General features: G+C 47.0%; 1 protein-coding gene across 1 annotated transcript; it reads left to right on the plus strand.

Annotated features, from left to right (window-relative positions):
- Window positions 1–2,806: 2,806 nt before the first annotated feature.
- LOC103677242 (zinc finger protein 154-like) lies at window positions 2,807–14,708 on the plus strand. Its single transcript, XM_040633784.1, has 4 exons — window positions 2,807–3,051; window positions 6,141–6,272; window positions 7,837–9,187; window positions 14,646–14,708. The coding sequence occupies exons 1-3, from the start codon at window positions 3,019–3,021 to the stop codon at window positions 9,073–9,075; spliced, it is 1,404 nt and encodes a 467-aa protein (XP_040489718.1). The 5' UTR covers window positions 2,807–3,018; the 3' UTR covers window positions 9,076–9,187; window positions 14,646–14,708.
- Window positions 14,709–17,136: the final 2,428 nt, after the last annotated feature.

Below are 17,136 nucleotides of genomic sequence, written 5' to 3' on the forward strand. Positions count from 1 at the left end.
CCCAGCAGAGGTCAGGTCCAGACAGGTGACACCATCCGCCGAATTCCATGTGCCTCTTCCAGAGGCTGAATCCCCACTTCTCACTCTAGAGGCTAACTCCCAACCTGTGGCACCTGGCATTGCCCCTGCACGTGGGCCAGGCAATCGTGGGGACCCGTTGAAGCCAGCACCCATCTTGTTAGTTCAGATGAAAGGAGGAACACTGTAGGTTATATTGTCCCCATGCACAGCTGGACTGGCCATGGAACATGGAGACACAGCCCCAAGAGATAGGAATACTTGCTTATCATTCAAAGGAACATGAGGGAATGCAACCCTGTTAGCTTATGCGTGTATAAGTGGTTAATTTAGGCACATACAAGCAGCTGACCAGCACTATCCTAAACACATCATCACCAGATGTACCTAATGAAATTTGGAACATAAGTTAATATATTTTTCAGATTTTAAGTCTTGTGAGATAGAACAGACCTCCGTGGGACCAGATGAAAGGGCACCAGAAGTAAGTAACATCTGTTAACATGGGCTCCCAGTCAATAGCATCCACCTTCTCTGGAGACCCCTGCTCCCACCAGGAAGTTCAGGGCTTTGAGCTTTAGCTCCCTGTTTTCCTGGGTGGTGCCACACCAATAAGTAGCCAATTTTTCTTCACTTTGGAAGCTGGGTGTCAGTCTTTTATTGGCTTGCTGTGCATCTGGCAGATGAACTGTCCTTTGGTTCAGCTACACTCTCTTATGGACAGGATACAACCAGTATAATGTGGCCCTTGCTTCTGCCTTCGGGACTCTAAGGAGGACACCAAGACCAGCGAGCACCCCAATCATAGGGGTCTGGAACCTAAGGCTTGTGTCAGTGTCATCAGCCTCCTCGCCTTAATACCTTTAATACCTGGCCCAGTTCTCAGTACAGGAGACCCCTGAGAGTGGCCAGGTGGACAAGGGACTAACCTAGAAATCTCCAGAGTTTTCTGTGGGCTTGGACAAAGGATCTTGGGGGCACATAGGAGAGATTCGTAGAGCTGGGCCAGCTGGCCAGCCATGGAACAGGAGGACAAGGCAATGCACAGCAGTCTTTAAAAAGAGTCAGGTTTGGGTCTAATACGTGTGAATATAAGGAGTTATGGATATAAAATGAGGAAGTGGCTTTAGGTTGTCAAAGATATATAGTGAAGTGAGAAAAGCACAGTGCAGATCTGTATACAAAGCATGTCTTTACTTTTACTACAACCAACAACTTTTATCTGAATTCAGGACCCAGACAGCATGACATACATGAGTGCAGACACAATTCTAGAAGGATAATACTGTACAGTAAGCCTCAGCTTCTCTCTATATTTTTATAATTCTGTCTGCTCTGTCTACATTGTTTCTTTCCTCCACTGATACTGCACAATGTTTTGGGTTTTTTTTTAAGATTTTTATTTATTTATTTATTTGACAGAGATAGAGACAGCCAGCGAGAGAGGGAACACAAGCAGTGGAAGTGGGAGAGGAAGAAGCAGGCTCATAGCGGAGGAGCCTGATGTGGGGCTCGATCCCATAACGCCGGGATCACGCCCTGAGCCGAAGGCAGACGCTCAACCGCTGTGCCACCCAGGCGCCCCTGATACTGCACAATGTTATCAGGAATGAAGACCGTTCATTTTGGAGAAAACCATCAGAGTGACCATTCTGGTCATGTGTTCAACATAAATATTCCTGTTCTCAGACATCATTGCTAAATCTTCTCTGAGGTCTTAACTTTTTTCCCCGTCCACTGGTGTTTCATCGAAGCTCTGTCTGCCACCACCTTTGAAGCACTACGTAGTGATCAGTAATAACTTTCTGTAATTTGCATTTTGCAATTATAGTTCTGAGGTAATACTAATTCCCCATGCAGAACAGTCCCTGCAAGAGATATGATAATCACTTCCAAACAATGAGATATCATGGTTTTAGGTACCCCAATTCCTTGGAAAAGGAGAGCAGCCTTTGCATACATGCTCCATCTTTGAACACTGAAGCCATTGTCCCCTTCCAAAACAACATTTATTACATTGTTCTTTTTTTGACGGATGTTAGATTCCTAAAAGGAACTGGGTTTGTGCGAGGATATGAATTAAGATATTAAATGGATAAAAGTATCATTCAATGAATTGGACACAAAAATTAATGGTCAGATTAGAGAGATGTTTTCTATGGGTGCCTTTAAAAAAAAAACTCTTGCTTCAGGGTGGCCTCACATTCATCCTGTATCTTCTCTGTCATGGCCCTGTATGAAGTATTTTTTACCTTGTCCCTGACCAAACATACACACACTGACAAAACTGTCTCTAATGCTTCTGGGTGTATTGGACTTGTAGGATCATAACGTTTACTAGGTTCTGCTTCCAAGGACACATTTTGTATCTAAATGACTCTATAGAATGATATGTGCATTTGGATCTGCAGCCTTTTGGAGCATATGAAATGTTTTTAGCTTTGAGACCACGCTGAGCATCCAGGAGTCTGAAATAATGTCTCCAAACACCTGGGTGATCAGTTGCAAACATCACTTCCCAGAAATCCGGGTTCGGATTCTGTAAGAAGAAGCGAAGTCCCTCTGGCCTGGGACGGAAAACCCCAATTTCCAGAGCCCTCAAGGGGGCGTGGCCTTTCCTCCCAGAGGTCGTTGGGAATGTCTTATCCTCGTCCTGTACGTCTGTGAACTACATTACCCAGAAGAGTGCGCGTCGATGGACTGCATCTCTGACCAATGAAGATGGAGAAAAGAGTCGCTTCTGCGTGTGCCCCTAACGTCGGGGCGGGACTTCCGGCCTCATCCCCCTGGCGGTCTTTTTGCCTTTCAGGCCCGTTCATCCGCTAATGTTCCAGAGCTCAGGCTCAGGATTGGGGTGACTAACCGAGAAGGCGCGAGGGGAGGTGCTGTTCCCGCCGCACACACTTGGGTCCGCGGCTGGCGACGCCGCCTGGGCTGCCCCGCGCCGGGGGCCGGGACGGGGACCACCGGCCCGGGAGTCCGCTCCGCCCAAAGAGTCCGATGGCGGCGACCGCGCCCAGGGACCAGGCTCAGGTAAACGCTCATCTCCGCGCCCTCCCCGTCGTCCCCCCACCCAGACCCGAAAGGCCCGAGGCGGGTCGCCTGCTCGCGTCCCTGCGGCCCAGGCCCGGGTGTCCGGGACAGGGAGGCGCCGGAGGGCGGGGGCCCGTGTGTGAGCGCCGGCGTGCTGGCTGCGGGACGGGCTCGGGGCTGAGGGGCCGGCTGGGGCAGAGGCTGGAGGGGGCCGGAGACGGGAGGATTCTGCCCTCAGGTGACAGAGAGCGTGAGGCAGAGTCACGCCTGGAATGGCGGACCGAGGTCCGGTACCTTCAGGTGAGGACTCTAGACTCCAAGGAGAGTTTTGGCCAAAGGAGGGACCCGATCTCCGTTTGGGATTTTAACGTTTCCCGAAGGCGGTTCAAAGGAAGAGCTGACCGGAGGGCAATGGAGAGGACATGGAGTCCCTGGGAGGTTGGCTCTTAGTTCAGGTGGCACAGTTGGCAAGAGGGAACACAGCATTGAGGCACAGCGGTTAGAGAGCCAGCTGCGGTCACCTGACTCCAGGGCCAGGGAAGGGGACGGGTAACACGAGCCCAACGAACCCTGCCATGGACCTAATTCTCCATTGCTCCTCTGCACAGTTTCCCATTGCGGCAGAGGTGCTGTGGAACCTACACAGGTCAGTGGAGGGTGTCTCAGCCCCTCGATGGCCCAGGCCACCACCCACATATTCTGTGGATTATGGTGTCCTGGGGCTCTTAAGTGTCATTCCCCCAGGCCTGGGTCTGGGAGCCCTGGGGAATTCCTAAGCAAAGGGTTCTAAGTCTATATCAGGCTCTATATAGAAATGTTCCCCTTTTTGGCAACCAATGTATTAGGAACTGGTTCCAGGATATGCAGATGCTTAGAGGCGTAACTGAACTGAGTGTTCAGAAAACCACATGTGTCCTTTTAGGTGGGAGCAAAGAGCAGGGGGACAGGAATCAAGACTGGAATGACTGAGAAGTTGGGTGTGTTTTCTGGAGGTGATGGGAAGGTGCGAATCAGAGGCAGAAAGTGATCTGAACAAGGTCTTACCAGACTCCGTCTGGCTGCAGAGTGTAGAACCGACTGTGAGACTGAAGGAGAAGGAAGATCAGGCTGTAGCTACTGCCAAAGCCCTGGTGAGAGTTAATGGACCAGAGTCGTGGCTTAGGGAAAGTGGTTAGGTCCTGGTTGGATGTTTTAAATGGACAACTAGATTCTCTGATGAGGGAGAAGGAGTGAAATACAGGACTCAGAGATGATCCCAGTGTTTTAGGTCTTAGCAGCTGTAGGAGTGGAAGGTCCATTATCTAAGATGAAGAATGTAGTAGTAATATTCAGTGTGGGGAGGGGGGGTGTTAGGAGTTTTGATTTAGGTGTATTGAGAGTCTGGGATATTTCAGAGACCACTGAATGGATGCATGATGTGGGAAGTAGTTCATATAGGTCTGGGAATCTGGGGAAGGTTCAGGATGGAGGATTCAGGATATTCACGATTAGGAGGGGTAATTGTCAGGTTATGATTGTAAAGCTATTAGGGAGCCAGGTAGGGAAGATGGAGACTGTGGACTGGGTCTCTTGCCTGGGTACCTGGGTGAGTGGTTGAGGCTTCACAAACACAAATGAGGCAGGTACATGGCCCTGAAAGGAGTGTGTGTCCAGGACAAGATAGTCTGGCAGGCGGCCAAGGCTTCCAAGGCGAGGGTGGACAGGAACGAGGTGGACACAGAGCCAAGGGATAACTGAGGCAAGATGTCACGCAGACCAGAGCGGGTTTTTATTCACCACTCTTCACTCACCAGGATTTTGTGAGGACTTTGTTGGGGCCTGGGCTGTTTCATTCAGCCAGGAAGATAAGGTCAAGGGCAAATGTGGTCATTTGTGAGAGTCACTAAGTCCTGGGGTGGACCACTAATGGAGGTGGGCTTTGAATGAGGGTTCGGTGGACCGAGGAGGTTGTGATTGCCTTGGGGACAGCAAGTGCAGCAACTCATGGAATAGGGCCATGGGTAGCTGAGATCCACACATCTGAGGCAAGGAATAGACCCAAGCAGTGAAGGCTTCATAGGAGGATTTGGGGCTGTGATGGCTAGTGGGCTTCCTGGGAAGTCAGTGGCAGTATTTAATCCTGTTTGAATTTGCAAAGCGTCCTGTGAATGCTGTCGTCAGGTTGTGGTGCAAGGTCTAAAATTAAGACCCAGTATTATGTGCGGCACTGATGTCTGGAAACCATGAGGACCTCAGATGGCCAGAGTGCTACTTCTGCTCCCAGAAATAAGATCTCCTAACCAAAGAATGTTTTTGATCAAGGGGATCAGGTGCTTATCCCTCTGTAGTTGGTTTCAGCTCCCTACCTGCCCATGGAGTTACTCAGATAAGTCAGTGGTATCTTCCCAGAGGAAACAGGTACCTCTTTGTATTGATATTACAAAGCCTGGATCTTACAACCACCAGCTGTTCAGTCTTTCCCAGAGTGCCACCCCCATGTGGCCCTGTGTGGTGTGTGGTGTCCTCCTCTCCCAGGTTGTAAATACGTATGGTTAGAAAAATGCTGTCGATCTCATCTGTCATCTGGCCATCCCCGTAACCCTAGCACACAAGCCCATCCTCACCAGTGGGGTGAAGAGGTGATTGAAATACAGTCATATATAATTGTAAGGCCAGAGAGATGCCTAAGGTATGCAGGGCAGTAAGCTGGTGGCAGCCATGGGCGTGTGGCAGTGTCTGCGATGTGGGGGATGTGCCATCTAAAGAATGATGTGTTCTTGTAGAGGGAGTATGCCGGATGCCCTAGGGCCCCGGGATTGAGAATTGCATGGTTTGTCCATACTAAGGGAATTGCTTAGCAGAAATGGGTGAATGCCTCTGTCCAGACCCTCGTTTGATAGCTTTTTATCCACCTGCCTTGTCTTACTATGGCTGGTGCCCACGATCAATGGGCCCGTGAGGAGACAGCGGCACCAGTGGTGCTAGGGCCTGGTTTCTCTTCTGTGTTGGATGCTTAGGAAGAGGATGGTGAGGGGGTAGATGTGGAGGGGATGGATTGTCATCTTTGAGGGAGAGGCTGTTTATGGGTTCATCTGTCTCCGTCTTGCCAGGGCACTGTGACCTTTGAGGACATTGCCGTGTCCTTCTCCTGGGAGGAATGGGATCTTCTTGATGACACTCAGAGACACCTGTACCAGGATGTGATGCTGGAGAACTTGGCGCTTATAACCTCCCTGGGTAAGGTCCTCACACCCACCTCTGTGCCCTGGGCTAGTCTCTCCCTTTACCTTTCTCCCCAAGGGCGGGTCTATCCTCCCGTCAGGATCGTGGTCTCTGCTTCCTTCCCTATTTCCTTGAAGAGGCAGTGTGGTTGGCTGGGCTGAGGTATGTGCACTGCCCACTTCTTGAGCAGCCCCAACTCCTGCCAGTCCTAAGCCTCTCAGGGAAGCAACCAGGGTCAGGACTATTCCATTCAGCCCAGTGGATCCCCCTGTGCTTGCCCTCTCCCTGCCAGGTGACTTCCAGTTACAAAGCACCCGAGTATCCCAAGTTCCACTTTCTTCCTCTAGCTGACATTTCCTCATTCCTTCTTGTGCCAGAAGTTGCCATCACTGACCATCACTGTTATGTAGACCATGGTCTGTTCTTGCTTGGAAATTTTCTTTATAAAAGAACAATATGATATAGAATATTATATTAGAATATATTGGAATTTATTAGAAGATTATATTAGAATAGAATATAAAAGAAATATAAAATTTTCTCTTGTGTGCACTGCATGTGCTGAGCTGTTCTTGGCCAGTGCTGGCCGTTTATCTCTCCTGTCTTTCCCTTATTACTTGCATCATCCAGGTGCCACATAGTTGCTCATCCCGGGGTTATGGTGGAGAGTCTGTTGTGGTTCACAGCCTGGCTCTGAACAGTAACACCTGGGGGAGGCATGACCTCAGGGCTGTGTACACATCATACCGGAAACTTATTCCACATGACTGGTCTTTCGTTGGTAATGACAGTGGCCCCAACACTTCATACCTGCCTTTATTTCCCCAGTCTTCACACTCAGGTGACTGGTCAACTGCTATTCATCACTTGTACTCTTACTTCCTGCCCAGGGCTAATCTACACCTCTCTGGATTCCACATCTTGACCATTTTCGTCACTGCTCCGTGTGGGGCACTCTCCTTATGGGCTCCTATGTGTTGTGTCGTGAGGTGCACATAGATTCTTAAACAGTCCTTGAACACCAGCATCTCTTTCACTGTTGAATTTTCCTGGGTCTGAACACACCGTTCTGCATGGCGGACTAAGTCCTTTTGAAAGTTATATGTAGACCTTGTCTCTTCTCAGTGTGTTTGTTTCACCTCGTGAGTGTCCCTGAACCCCCATTTTGTGATCATTAGTGGCCTAGTACGGCTAAGCGGCCTCATCCTCAGCCTGAACTCAAACCTCTTATCCTATAAACAATCTCATGGACTCGTTTCTGGGTTTGTCATACACACTTGGGTAGCAGCTGCCTGCCAAGAAAGTCACCGTGCACTTTACCAGCATTTCCTGCTTTCAGGTTGTTGGCATGGAGCAGAGGATGAGGAGGCACCTTCTGAGCAGAGCGTTTCTGTAGAAGGAGTGTCACATGTCAGAACTCCTGAGACAGCTCTTTTTCCCCAGAAGGCCAACCCCTATGAGGTGTGTGGTCCGGTCTTGAAAGACAGTTTTCACTCGGCTGAGCACCAGGAAACACAGTTTGATGAGAAACTGCACACTGGTGGGACGCATGGGAAAAGATTCTATTTCAGCAAAAACCTGCAGCAGCAGCAGAAGCAGCACCTGAGCGATAAGCCCTTTGGAAACAACAGAGGCAGAGCTTCAGTGGTCAAGAGCTGCAGATTGCAAGTGTCAGGGAAGCCCTTTATCTGTGGGGAGATTGGGAAGGACTTCCTGGCTAGCTCAGGATTCCTCCAGCAACAGGCCACACACGCAGGAGAGAAGTCAAACAATGGAACTGAATGTGGGGCAGCCTTCCACAAGGGAGAAACTCAACGCCGCTGCGGAGACAGCACAGAAGCTTTCAGCCACAAGCACACATTCGTTCATCACCAGAGAGTCCGCCCTGGAGGAAGATGTTACATATGCAGTGAATGTGGGAAATCTTTTAGCCATAACTCTAGCCTTATTAAACACCAGAGAGTTCACACAGGAGAAAGGCCTTATGAGTGTGGGGAATGTGGCAAATCCTTTAGCCAAAGCTCCAACCTCTTCCAACATCGGAGAGTGCACACTGGAGAACGGCCTTATGAGTGCAGTGAATGTGGGAAATCTTTCAGCCAAAGCTACAGCCTCAATAACCATCGGAAAGTTCACACTGGAGAAAGGCCATTTGAGTGTGGAGAATGTGGCAAATGCTTCAGTCAGAGATCCAACCTCATTCAACATCGGAGAATTCACACTGGAGAAAAGCCTTATGAGTGCAGTGAATGTGGGAAGTCCTTTAATCAAAGCTCTGCGCTCCTGCAACACCATACCGTTCACACTGGAGAACGGCCCTATGAGTGCAGTGAATGTGGGAAGTCCTTTACCTATAATTCCAGTCTTTTAAAACACCAGAAAGTCCACACAGGATCAAAGCCTTATGAGTGCAGTGAATGTAGGAAATCTTTTAGCCAGAATTGTAGCCTCGTTCTACATCTGAGAGTTCACACTGGAGAAAGGCCTTATCGGTGCAGCAAATGTGGAAAATCTTTTAGCCAAAGCTCGGCGCTCCTTAAACACCAGAGAGTTCACACAGGAGAAAGGCCATATGAGTGCAGTGAGTGTGGGAAGTCCTTTAGGCGAAGCTCCAACTTCAGTGACCATCGGAGAGTTCACACTGGAGAAAGGCCGTATAAGTGTAACCAGTGTGGGAAATCCTTTAGTAAAAGCTCTGGCCTCACTCGACACCGGAGAGTTCATACTGGATTGGGCATTATAAATATCTTGAATGAGAAAGGCATTAGCCGAAGGCCTTACCTCGTTGACTACGACAAAATTCACATGGGAAAAACAACTTAGATATGTAGCAAATGTATTTCCTTGTTCAGTATAACAACACTCGAGATCTGTGTTGAGGGTGCCGTCTGCCTGAATTGAGCCTCATACATCCAAACATCAAAATAAATTCCAGGTATGTGGGGCTGTGTTGCGTGTGTCAGCTCGGGCCCGTGTGAATTTTTATTACTGTTGATTCTGTAGCAGCAGCCATTCACCTCTCCCACCTGCAGGTGCCGGCATGTGTACCATTTATCCACTCTGGCGTGCTCAGCGAAGTAAACCTTGGTGTTTTCCCAGTCACTGGGTAAATGTGAGAAGCCAGAGTACTCATCCTTTTCTCTCTGATTAGTTAGGGCATGGATGACCCCATTGTGTTCTAGAGGACTCCATCTGAGTTCTGCTGGTGATGTGAAAAGTGACCATTTTAGGGATATTATTGATCTGGTGACTCTCGTGATGGAATTTCCAGCCTCCAAGCCACCAACGAAGGAACAGCCTTCCTCTATTACTCTGGTTTGTGCTGTAACAAAGGCCTGATTGTGTAAGCCACCTTTATCTTAAGGGTTAGATTCACTTTATGGGGTGCTTTCAGAATGGCAGGAGAAACAGCTGCCGTGGGCACCCCAATGTTTGTGTGCTTCAGGGGGATGGAAGGATGGTAGTCCTCCCTCTAGTTCGGTCCCTGTTTGCATTGTTGCCCAAGGCCTCTAAGGAAATTATGTAGGGTTTTGTGGTTAAATTGTAGCCTGGATGCCAGGATATTTCGTGGTGTCAGCACTCACCCTGACGAGGGGCCAGTTGTGACAACCTCCGGTACTTCTGGGAACAACATGAAATCGTTCTCTCGTTTGCAGGGGATATTGCATCGTGCTCAGCACTGGTGTAGGAAATCTGTTCCCAGTTCCTACAGAGGAGTGGTGTACCCTGATATCCAGAATTTTCTGTGGTAGTGTCTGAAAGTGTCTTTCTGGCTGAAAGATTATAGGGGGAATCATAATTGTACACAATTAGAGGATTAATGGAGAGGGAGGGGACACCTGGGAGGCTCAGTTAAGCGTCTGCCTTCGGCTCAGGTCATGGTCCCATGATCCTGGGATCGAGTCCCGCATCAGGCTCCCTGCTCAGCGGGGAGCCTGCTTCTCCATCTGCCTGTTGCAACCCTTGCTTGTGTGCTCTCTCTCTGACAAATAAATAAATAAAATCTTAAAAAAAAAAAACCAAAACAGAGCGAGGGCAAGAGACTGCAACAAATTGGTTGGAATGTGCCTCTTTTAAAGGGGCACCTGCCATTGTTCCAGTCAGTATGGCTGTGAAGGATGAGAAAGTACAGAAATTCTCAGATCCTTCTGAACTGTGAATCTTGTGTAGCTGAGGGCCTTGTCAGAAAATAATCTAACGGGGGCGCCTGGGTGGTTCAGTTGGTTAAGCGTCTGACTCTTGGTTTTGACTCAGATCAAGATCTCAGGGTTGTGAGATCAAGCCCTGAATACAGATCTAGCCTCAGTGCGGAGCCTGCTTGGGATCCTTCCTCCTTTTCCCTTGTGCACCGCCCCCCCCCCAACGTTCATATTCTCTCACATGCGCTCTCTCTAAAAGAAAAGGAATCTAACAGTTTTACGGATTCCTGTCACTTCTCTGCATTGTTCGACGTAAAGCCATTGCCGCACAGGAAGGAAAACAAAGATAGAAAGAAGTAAGATCTCAGTCCAGTAATGCAGGCTTTACCCAGCCTGCATTCCCAACGACTCAGGCGGAAATGGCTTTTTTTTTTTTTTTTAAGATTTTATTTATTTATTTGACAGAGACAGCCAGTGAGAGAGGGAACACAAGTAGGGGGAGTGGGAGAGGAAGAAGCAGGCTCCCAGCTGAGGAGCCTGATGTGGGGCTCGATCCCAGAACGCCGGGATCACGCCCTGAGCCGAAGGCAGACGCTTAACGACTGTGCCACCCAGGCGCCCCGGAAATGGCTTTTATTGCTCACCTGTATTTGCTGCCACTGAGGCAAGTTGCTGATCCCAGGGCACTACAACGGATATGGTGGGGTCAGCATAGGTTTGCCAAACTTTATTTTTTGAAAACAGAATTTTTAAAATTAAACTGTTAATACCTTTTCGGTATGGTTATTAAATAATAAATCGTCCATATTTAAACTGTACCACTTAATGAGTTTTGACATTCATAAAAACCCATGAAACCATCATCACAAATCATTACAATGTGCATATGCATCACCCCATATTCAGTCATGCCCTTTACTTATTCTCTTTCTCTCTGCCCTCCAGGCAAACATCGATTTACTTTTTTCTACAATAGATGCATATGTATTTTCTGTAATTTTACACGACTGAAAATAAAATGTTTGGGTTTTTTTTCCCCCTGGCTGTCCTCATCTGGTATATTTATTTTGAGATTTGTCAATGGGTCTATGTAATTAGTTCATCCTCTTAATGTTGTCAAAAAAAGTAACGTTCTGTGGATAAACCACTGTTTGTTTATTTACTCATCTGTTTCAGATATTTGAGTTGTTTCCAGTTTGGGGCTTTATCAAACAGTTGTTACAGACATTTATCTGATTCTTGCATTTCTGATTCCTTATATGGATATGTTTCGCTTCTCTTGTGTTAATACCTTAGAGTGCAAGGCCCGAGTTACAGGGCCGTGATTTGGGGACTGTTAAATAAGGTCATCCTCATGAGAATTCCTCCCTGTCAGCTCCCTATGAAAAGATGTGTTAGTTACGGGCTGAATTGTATGTTCCCAAATTGATATGTTGAAGTCCTCACTTCCAGTACCTCAGAATGTCACTGAATTTGGAAATAGGGTTTTTAAAAAGGTACAATAAAGGGGATACTGTGGACACTAATCCAGTGTGACCAGTGTTATTAAGAGGAAATTAGTACACAGACACACAGAGGGAAGAGCATGTGAAGACAGAGGAAGAAAATGCCCACCTACAAGCCAAGGAGAGAGGGCTCAGGAGAAATCAGTGTTGCTGACTCCCTGATCTCATATCTAGCCTCCAAATTTTTGACAAAATACAATTCTGTTGTTTAAGCAACCCAGTCGAAAGTAATGTATTATGGTGGCCTTTGCAAAGTCTTACGGGGGCCATCAGCATCTGGGAAGGAGAGGATCTACAGGGCACCTTAGGGAGAGAGGGAGGAGGAGATGATGATCCTTAGAGTAGCTGGGACCAGAAGGAGGGTTGGGCTTGGCACTGATTCCTCCATCCCCACCTGTCATTGGATGTCACAAATAGGAACTTTCTGCCCATCCTCCCCCTAGGTTCAGTTTCCAGCCGTGTAAAATGTAGGTCATGAGCAGACCTTCCTCTGGGGCTATTTGAGGGCCCAGCTTATGGGCCTAGGAAAGGGGCTCAGATGGAGAGTCTTTTAAAAGTGAATGATTGTCCTAAGGGGTGGCGAGTGGGGTCAGCAGTGCCTTTGGAGAGGGAGGCAAAAGACCACTGAGGGCGATTATTGGGATCTTTATACCTGAGGGGCCTAGCGGGGGCTGAGGTTGAAGTGAGGGGGTGGGTAAGGTTCCCACCTGGCTCTTCTTGAAGGTCTGATCCTTACTGGACAGTCCCAAGCCAGTGGGGGACAAATAGGGACTGTGTGGCTTGGACCACGCAAACATCACCATGGGGCCCTGGATAGGTGGTGGCCATGCCTCAAGGGCCCCTTAACACATTCAAATGGATTTTATCCATCTTCTACCCTCCATGAGACTTGAATATGTTGTAGTTATTGTATGTCCATTTGCAGAGTGGGTTAAAGCATTTCTTTGCCAAAAAGCTGCGGCTCTTATGGTCACTGAAAAGCTGATTGATTTTGTTTCCAACCCTGGGTCATCCCAATGTTTACGTCTACATTAAGTGATCATGTCACACTTCATATAAACTCTATTTTTTAATCACTGACAATCTTCTAGAAAAGTTGAACAGACCGCTGGCATTGTTCACATCAGCAAAACTTTTAGAAACCTTTGCGCTCCCTTGGCCAAAAGTACTCTCTCTAGCCCTTATGGCCATGTAGCCCACTCACTCAGCTATCCCCCTATGAGTTACCAACCGGAAGAATCATGCATGTGTCTAGGGATTTCACTTCCGATACTAGTCCTGCCCTGCTATTTGCAGATGTGGCAAAATATTACCAGGGACTGACTGACTATATCCAGTCTTATCACCACCTGATTAAGGCCACCTTCTGAAAATGTGCTTCAAAGAGCTTTTTCATGATCTTCAACTAGTAGATTCCATCTATTGGAATAGACCTCAGAGAATAACTGCTCTTGGATCTTATTGGAAGGAACCTATCAGGTGCTGTAAGAAACAAATAGAGCAGTGAAACTCCAGGAGGTCATTCTGGTTCATGTTTCACAACTAACGAAGAAACCCAGAATTACACACGATTGGAAGGCTCCTCCAATCCAAGACCTCAAACTGAGGATTCTAAGCTGATCGAAAGCAGACAGGTGACCCAAGACCTTCCGGACAAACGGCTGACCGCTTCCCCTCAATGCCTCAGAGCAAGACATCTAACAAATCTCTGTTTTGTTTTTTTAAATCTGCTCGCCCGTAATTGTTCCACTTCTCATTTTCTACAGACCCCTTGTCATTGCCACTAATGGCCCTTTTACTCGTTTCTTCCTTCCTACTATAAGATTAGGTTATGTCAGAACACACTCGATCTAACACCTTTATTAGATTATCCCTAACAGCAGCCACTACCCTCAGTCTTACTTACCGTTGGATATGCCATTCATCACCAGCCCGCCATAAAATCCTGCAGCAAATGAGACCATAGGGAATTAACAGCGGATGGCACTTCCACTTGCACATACATGGACACTGACCTTACACAATCAGTGCATGACATTGCTAGTGTCCCTGTCCCCCAGAAAAAGAACCGATTATTTCAATCTATTGATCAGACCTCAGGAGATCCTAGGTTCGATTTCAATAATCTTCATAGGGCAATGTGCCCAATACTTACTTACCTGGAAGAGACCAACAGAGATCCAAAAATGTAACCCAGTCACTAAGCCCTCTGAGCTTATATCACGAATGATTCCTTTGTTCCCAGATGTCTATGTACCCTTGACAGATAACGACTACCTTTGTGGCCAGGACCCACAGGATTCAGACTCACACCTCATGTACTTTAAGAATGGTATCTTAGGACGTGTCCATACATGTGGGACCCTAGTTCTATAAATCACCGACATTGGAAATCCGTCTCAGGTGTGCTTTCCAAAATGAGGCCTGTTGTATTATTCAGCACACTGAGGGAGTTACTGACTCATTGTTTATGTGAATGATGTGAGCAGTGTTCCCATCAGTGGGAATCATACAAATAGAAGAGACTAATAAACCTATCACTAGCCTTGGCAGAAGTTTTAAATGACACCACGTCTGCCCCAGATGTAGTAAACACTTGTCTCATTGACATCAGTAGTGATGGACAGTCTCATCGTTCTAGATTTCTTGCTGGCTGGTCATGGTGGAATCTGTGCCGTTGCTGATACTTCTTGTACTTGGATCTATGAAACAGACAAGGGACTATTAATTGTGCTTGCTTTTGTTGCAGTGGTCATGATGCTGGTCTGTTTGTCCAGAGTCTTAAATGCTTCTGTGCAACTGCACTGTTATCAGATGATCACCGTGATGACACAGCAATAAAAAGGTCAAGCCAGTCTTGCAGAACCGCTGTGGAGATGAACAGTCTTTAAGCAGTGAAGATTTGAATCTCGTGTTTTCCCCCAAATTGGTCAACTTCTCAGAAGTGAGAGAAGACCAGGGTGGGACTGAGAGAATATAGAAACAGACAACGGCCAGACCACATACAACGATAGAACTCAGACCCACAGTCTCTCGTAACCAGCGCGGGAAACCAGCCTGTTATCTATATAACCAGCCCAAGATGCTACCTATCTAAAAGTGAAACCTGTAGGAAATCATACCATGATATCTAGCAACAATTCAGGATGCCAAAGGATGACCCCAGTCACGATGGCACCAAAGAGCCAGGACATGATCAATAATGGACAGACTCCTTCATTTTTGTCCTTGTTTGCAGCATAATACCAACCAGAGAAGGCCAAACATGTACCCCTCGCCAATCAAGTAGGATGCATCTTCCAGGTAGCCCACCTACAGCTTCCCAATCAGGGCACACCTGAAGTCTTACCTTTTTAAAATATCAGGCTTGACCACTCCTCTGCCTGCCTTTGAGAATCTGCCAAAATGCAAGTGATGGATTCTGACAACCTTGTTGCAGCAAGGGCTGAATAAACAGCGTTTGAGTGTTCTCACTTGGTTGGTCTTCATCTGTTTCCGTAGCTCTTAGACATCTTCCTCAAAATACTGTGTTGTAAATTGATTTGAACTAATTTTGGCTGTGTGATTTTACAAGGGTTTAGTAGCGACAGAGTAAGTTTATGTGTTGCATTTCATTTTCCATCTTAGGTTACTGACATTTTGGCAATTGATCTGTCAAAGAACATACCCTCATCTGAACGTCTTTCAGGGAGGCAAGTTTGAGTGTAAACTGCTTTGAAGCCTCTCCATACCAAGTCTAGAAAGGTGGTCATTGATGAATCAGAATTTTATTTCTTTTTTGTCCTGTAAATAAACAGTATTGCAGGGGCCATGTAGGAACTCTGGCATTAGGTAATTTATAAGCTTAAACTTTCCTCACTGGTAAATCCTCCTAAACCCTGTTCCTCTTTGTCCTATTTTTAGCCCAACTTTCCTTTCTTGTCCTTCAGTCCACAGTATTCTCGGTTGGCTGAAATGTCTGTGTCCCATGAGTTTGTAACTTCCTTGTAGAGGAGAGACATTCCTGAAAAATGGACATCGCACCTGGTTACGTGAAGATCTGTGGCATTGTCAAAGACTTCCCAAATCGCAGGTGAAAAAAGAAAAGTTCGCTAAGTCATTTATTCTTTTCCTGTGCACACACTCTCCAGGTATCAATCTATCTTCTGATTGAGCCAAGAGATGCAAAAACATGGCTGGAGCGAGTCCAGTAGACTTGACTTAAAGATGTAAGATTAATGAAATTTTAATGTTTAAAAACGAAAGAACTAAAAATCTTTTGAAACTTTTACAAAGGACATTTCATAATGTAAGAGAAAATTATTGTTCTAAGGTAGTATAAAGGAAAGATGCATATTAATCTAATGTTTTAAAAAGGGTTGGCTCTTTTTAAAAGATTTTATGTATTTGAGAGAGAATGAGGGAGAGAGAAGGAGCAAGGGGAGGGGTAGAGAGAGAGGGAGAAGCAGACTCCCTGCTGAGCAGGAAGGCTGGTTCAGGGCTCGATCCCAGGACTCCAGGATCTTGACCTGCCAAAGGCAGATGCTTAACCGACTGAGCCACCCAGGTGCCCCTGCTTTTGCCTATTTGCCAAAAATCGATTGGGCTTGGGCAAATGTCAGTTTGTAAAATCCTCAGGAGCTTCCTGGGTGTAATCTGAAACCGGCCCCTGTACGCAGAGGGCAGGAAGAGACCAACCAAGGAGTAAGTCCACCCCAGATTGGTAGGTGGCAGTTTTAATAAGCAACGAAACTAATATAGGAGGCTTGTCTTGGATGCCACCAGGGGAGTAGATCTCCTTACCTGCCCACCGAGCCTCGAATATTTATAGAGATCTTAACTGGGTTCAGTCACATATACCATCCAGATGGTCTCAACAATGCTGTATTCTCTCAAGGCTGTGTCTGTGGAATAGCTTCCACTGGGGACGGTAGGCACAGCACACATTCCAAGGACAGGGGAGAGTGTGAGGAACCTCCAATTGCTGAGGTTCAACTCGAGGGTCAACCAGGCCTCTTTTGACAGCCTATTTGTTTGGGGTTCTTCTTTTGCATTGATCGACGTGTCTTTCTGCCAGTTTTATTTTTATTTTTTGTAAGTGCTGTAACGGTGTTGCATCGCATAGGTGGGCAAGTACTTCAGTAAACCGGCCGTTAATGTGCCTCCTCAATTTGTTATAAGTAACACTGAAACTGACATTCTTGTAACTACGTATGTATTTGCATCAACGTTCTTCACGTGTGTTTGTTGTTTTTGTACTT

This window comes from Ursus maritimus, unplaced genomic scaffold (assembly GCF_017311325.1).
Source record: "Ursus maritimus isolate PB19 unplaced genomic scaffold, ASM1731132v1 scaffold_19, whole genome shotgun sequence".
Classification (NCBI taxonomy): Eukaryota; Metazoa; Chordata; class Mammalia; order Carnivora; family Ursidae; genus Ursus; species Ursus maritimus.

What these genes read in the sequence shown, in the direction of transcription:
- LOC103677242 (XM_040633784.1), top strand. Translation starts at nt 3,019, where the DNA reads ATGGCGGCGACCGCGCCCAGGGACCAGGCTCAG. An exon ending in CGCCCAGGGACCAGGCTCAG is followed by an intron (nt 3,052 to 6,140) that starts GTAAACGCTCAT and finishes CCGTCTTGCCAG; the next exon opens with GGCACTGTGACCTTTGAGGA. An exon ending in TTATAACCTCCCTGGGTAAG is followed by an intron (nt 6,273 to 7,836) that starts GTCCTCACACCC and finishes AAAAACCTGCAG; the next exon opens with CAGCAGCAGAAGCAGCACCT.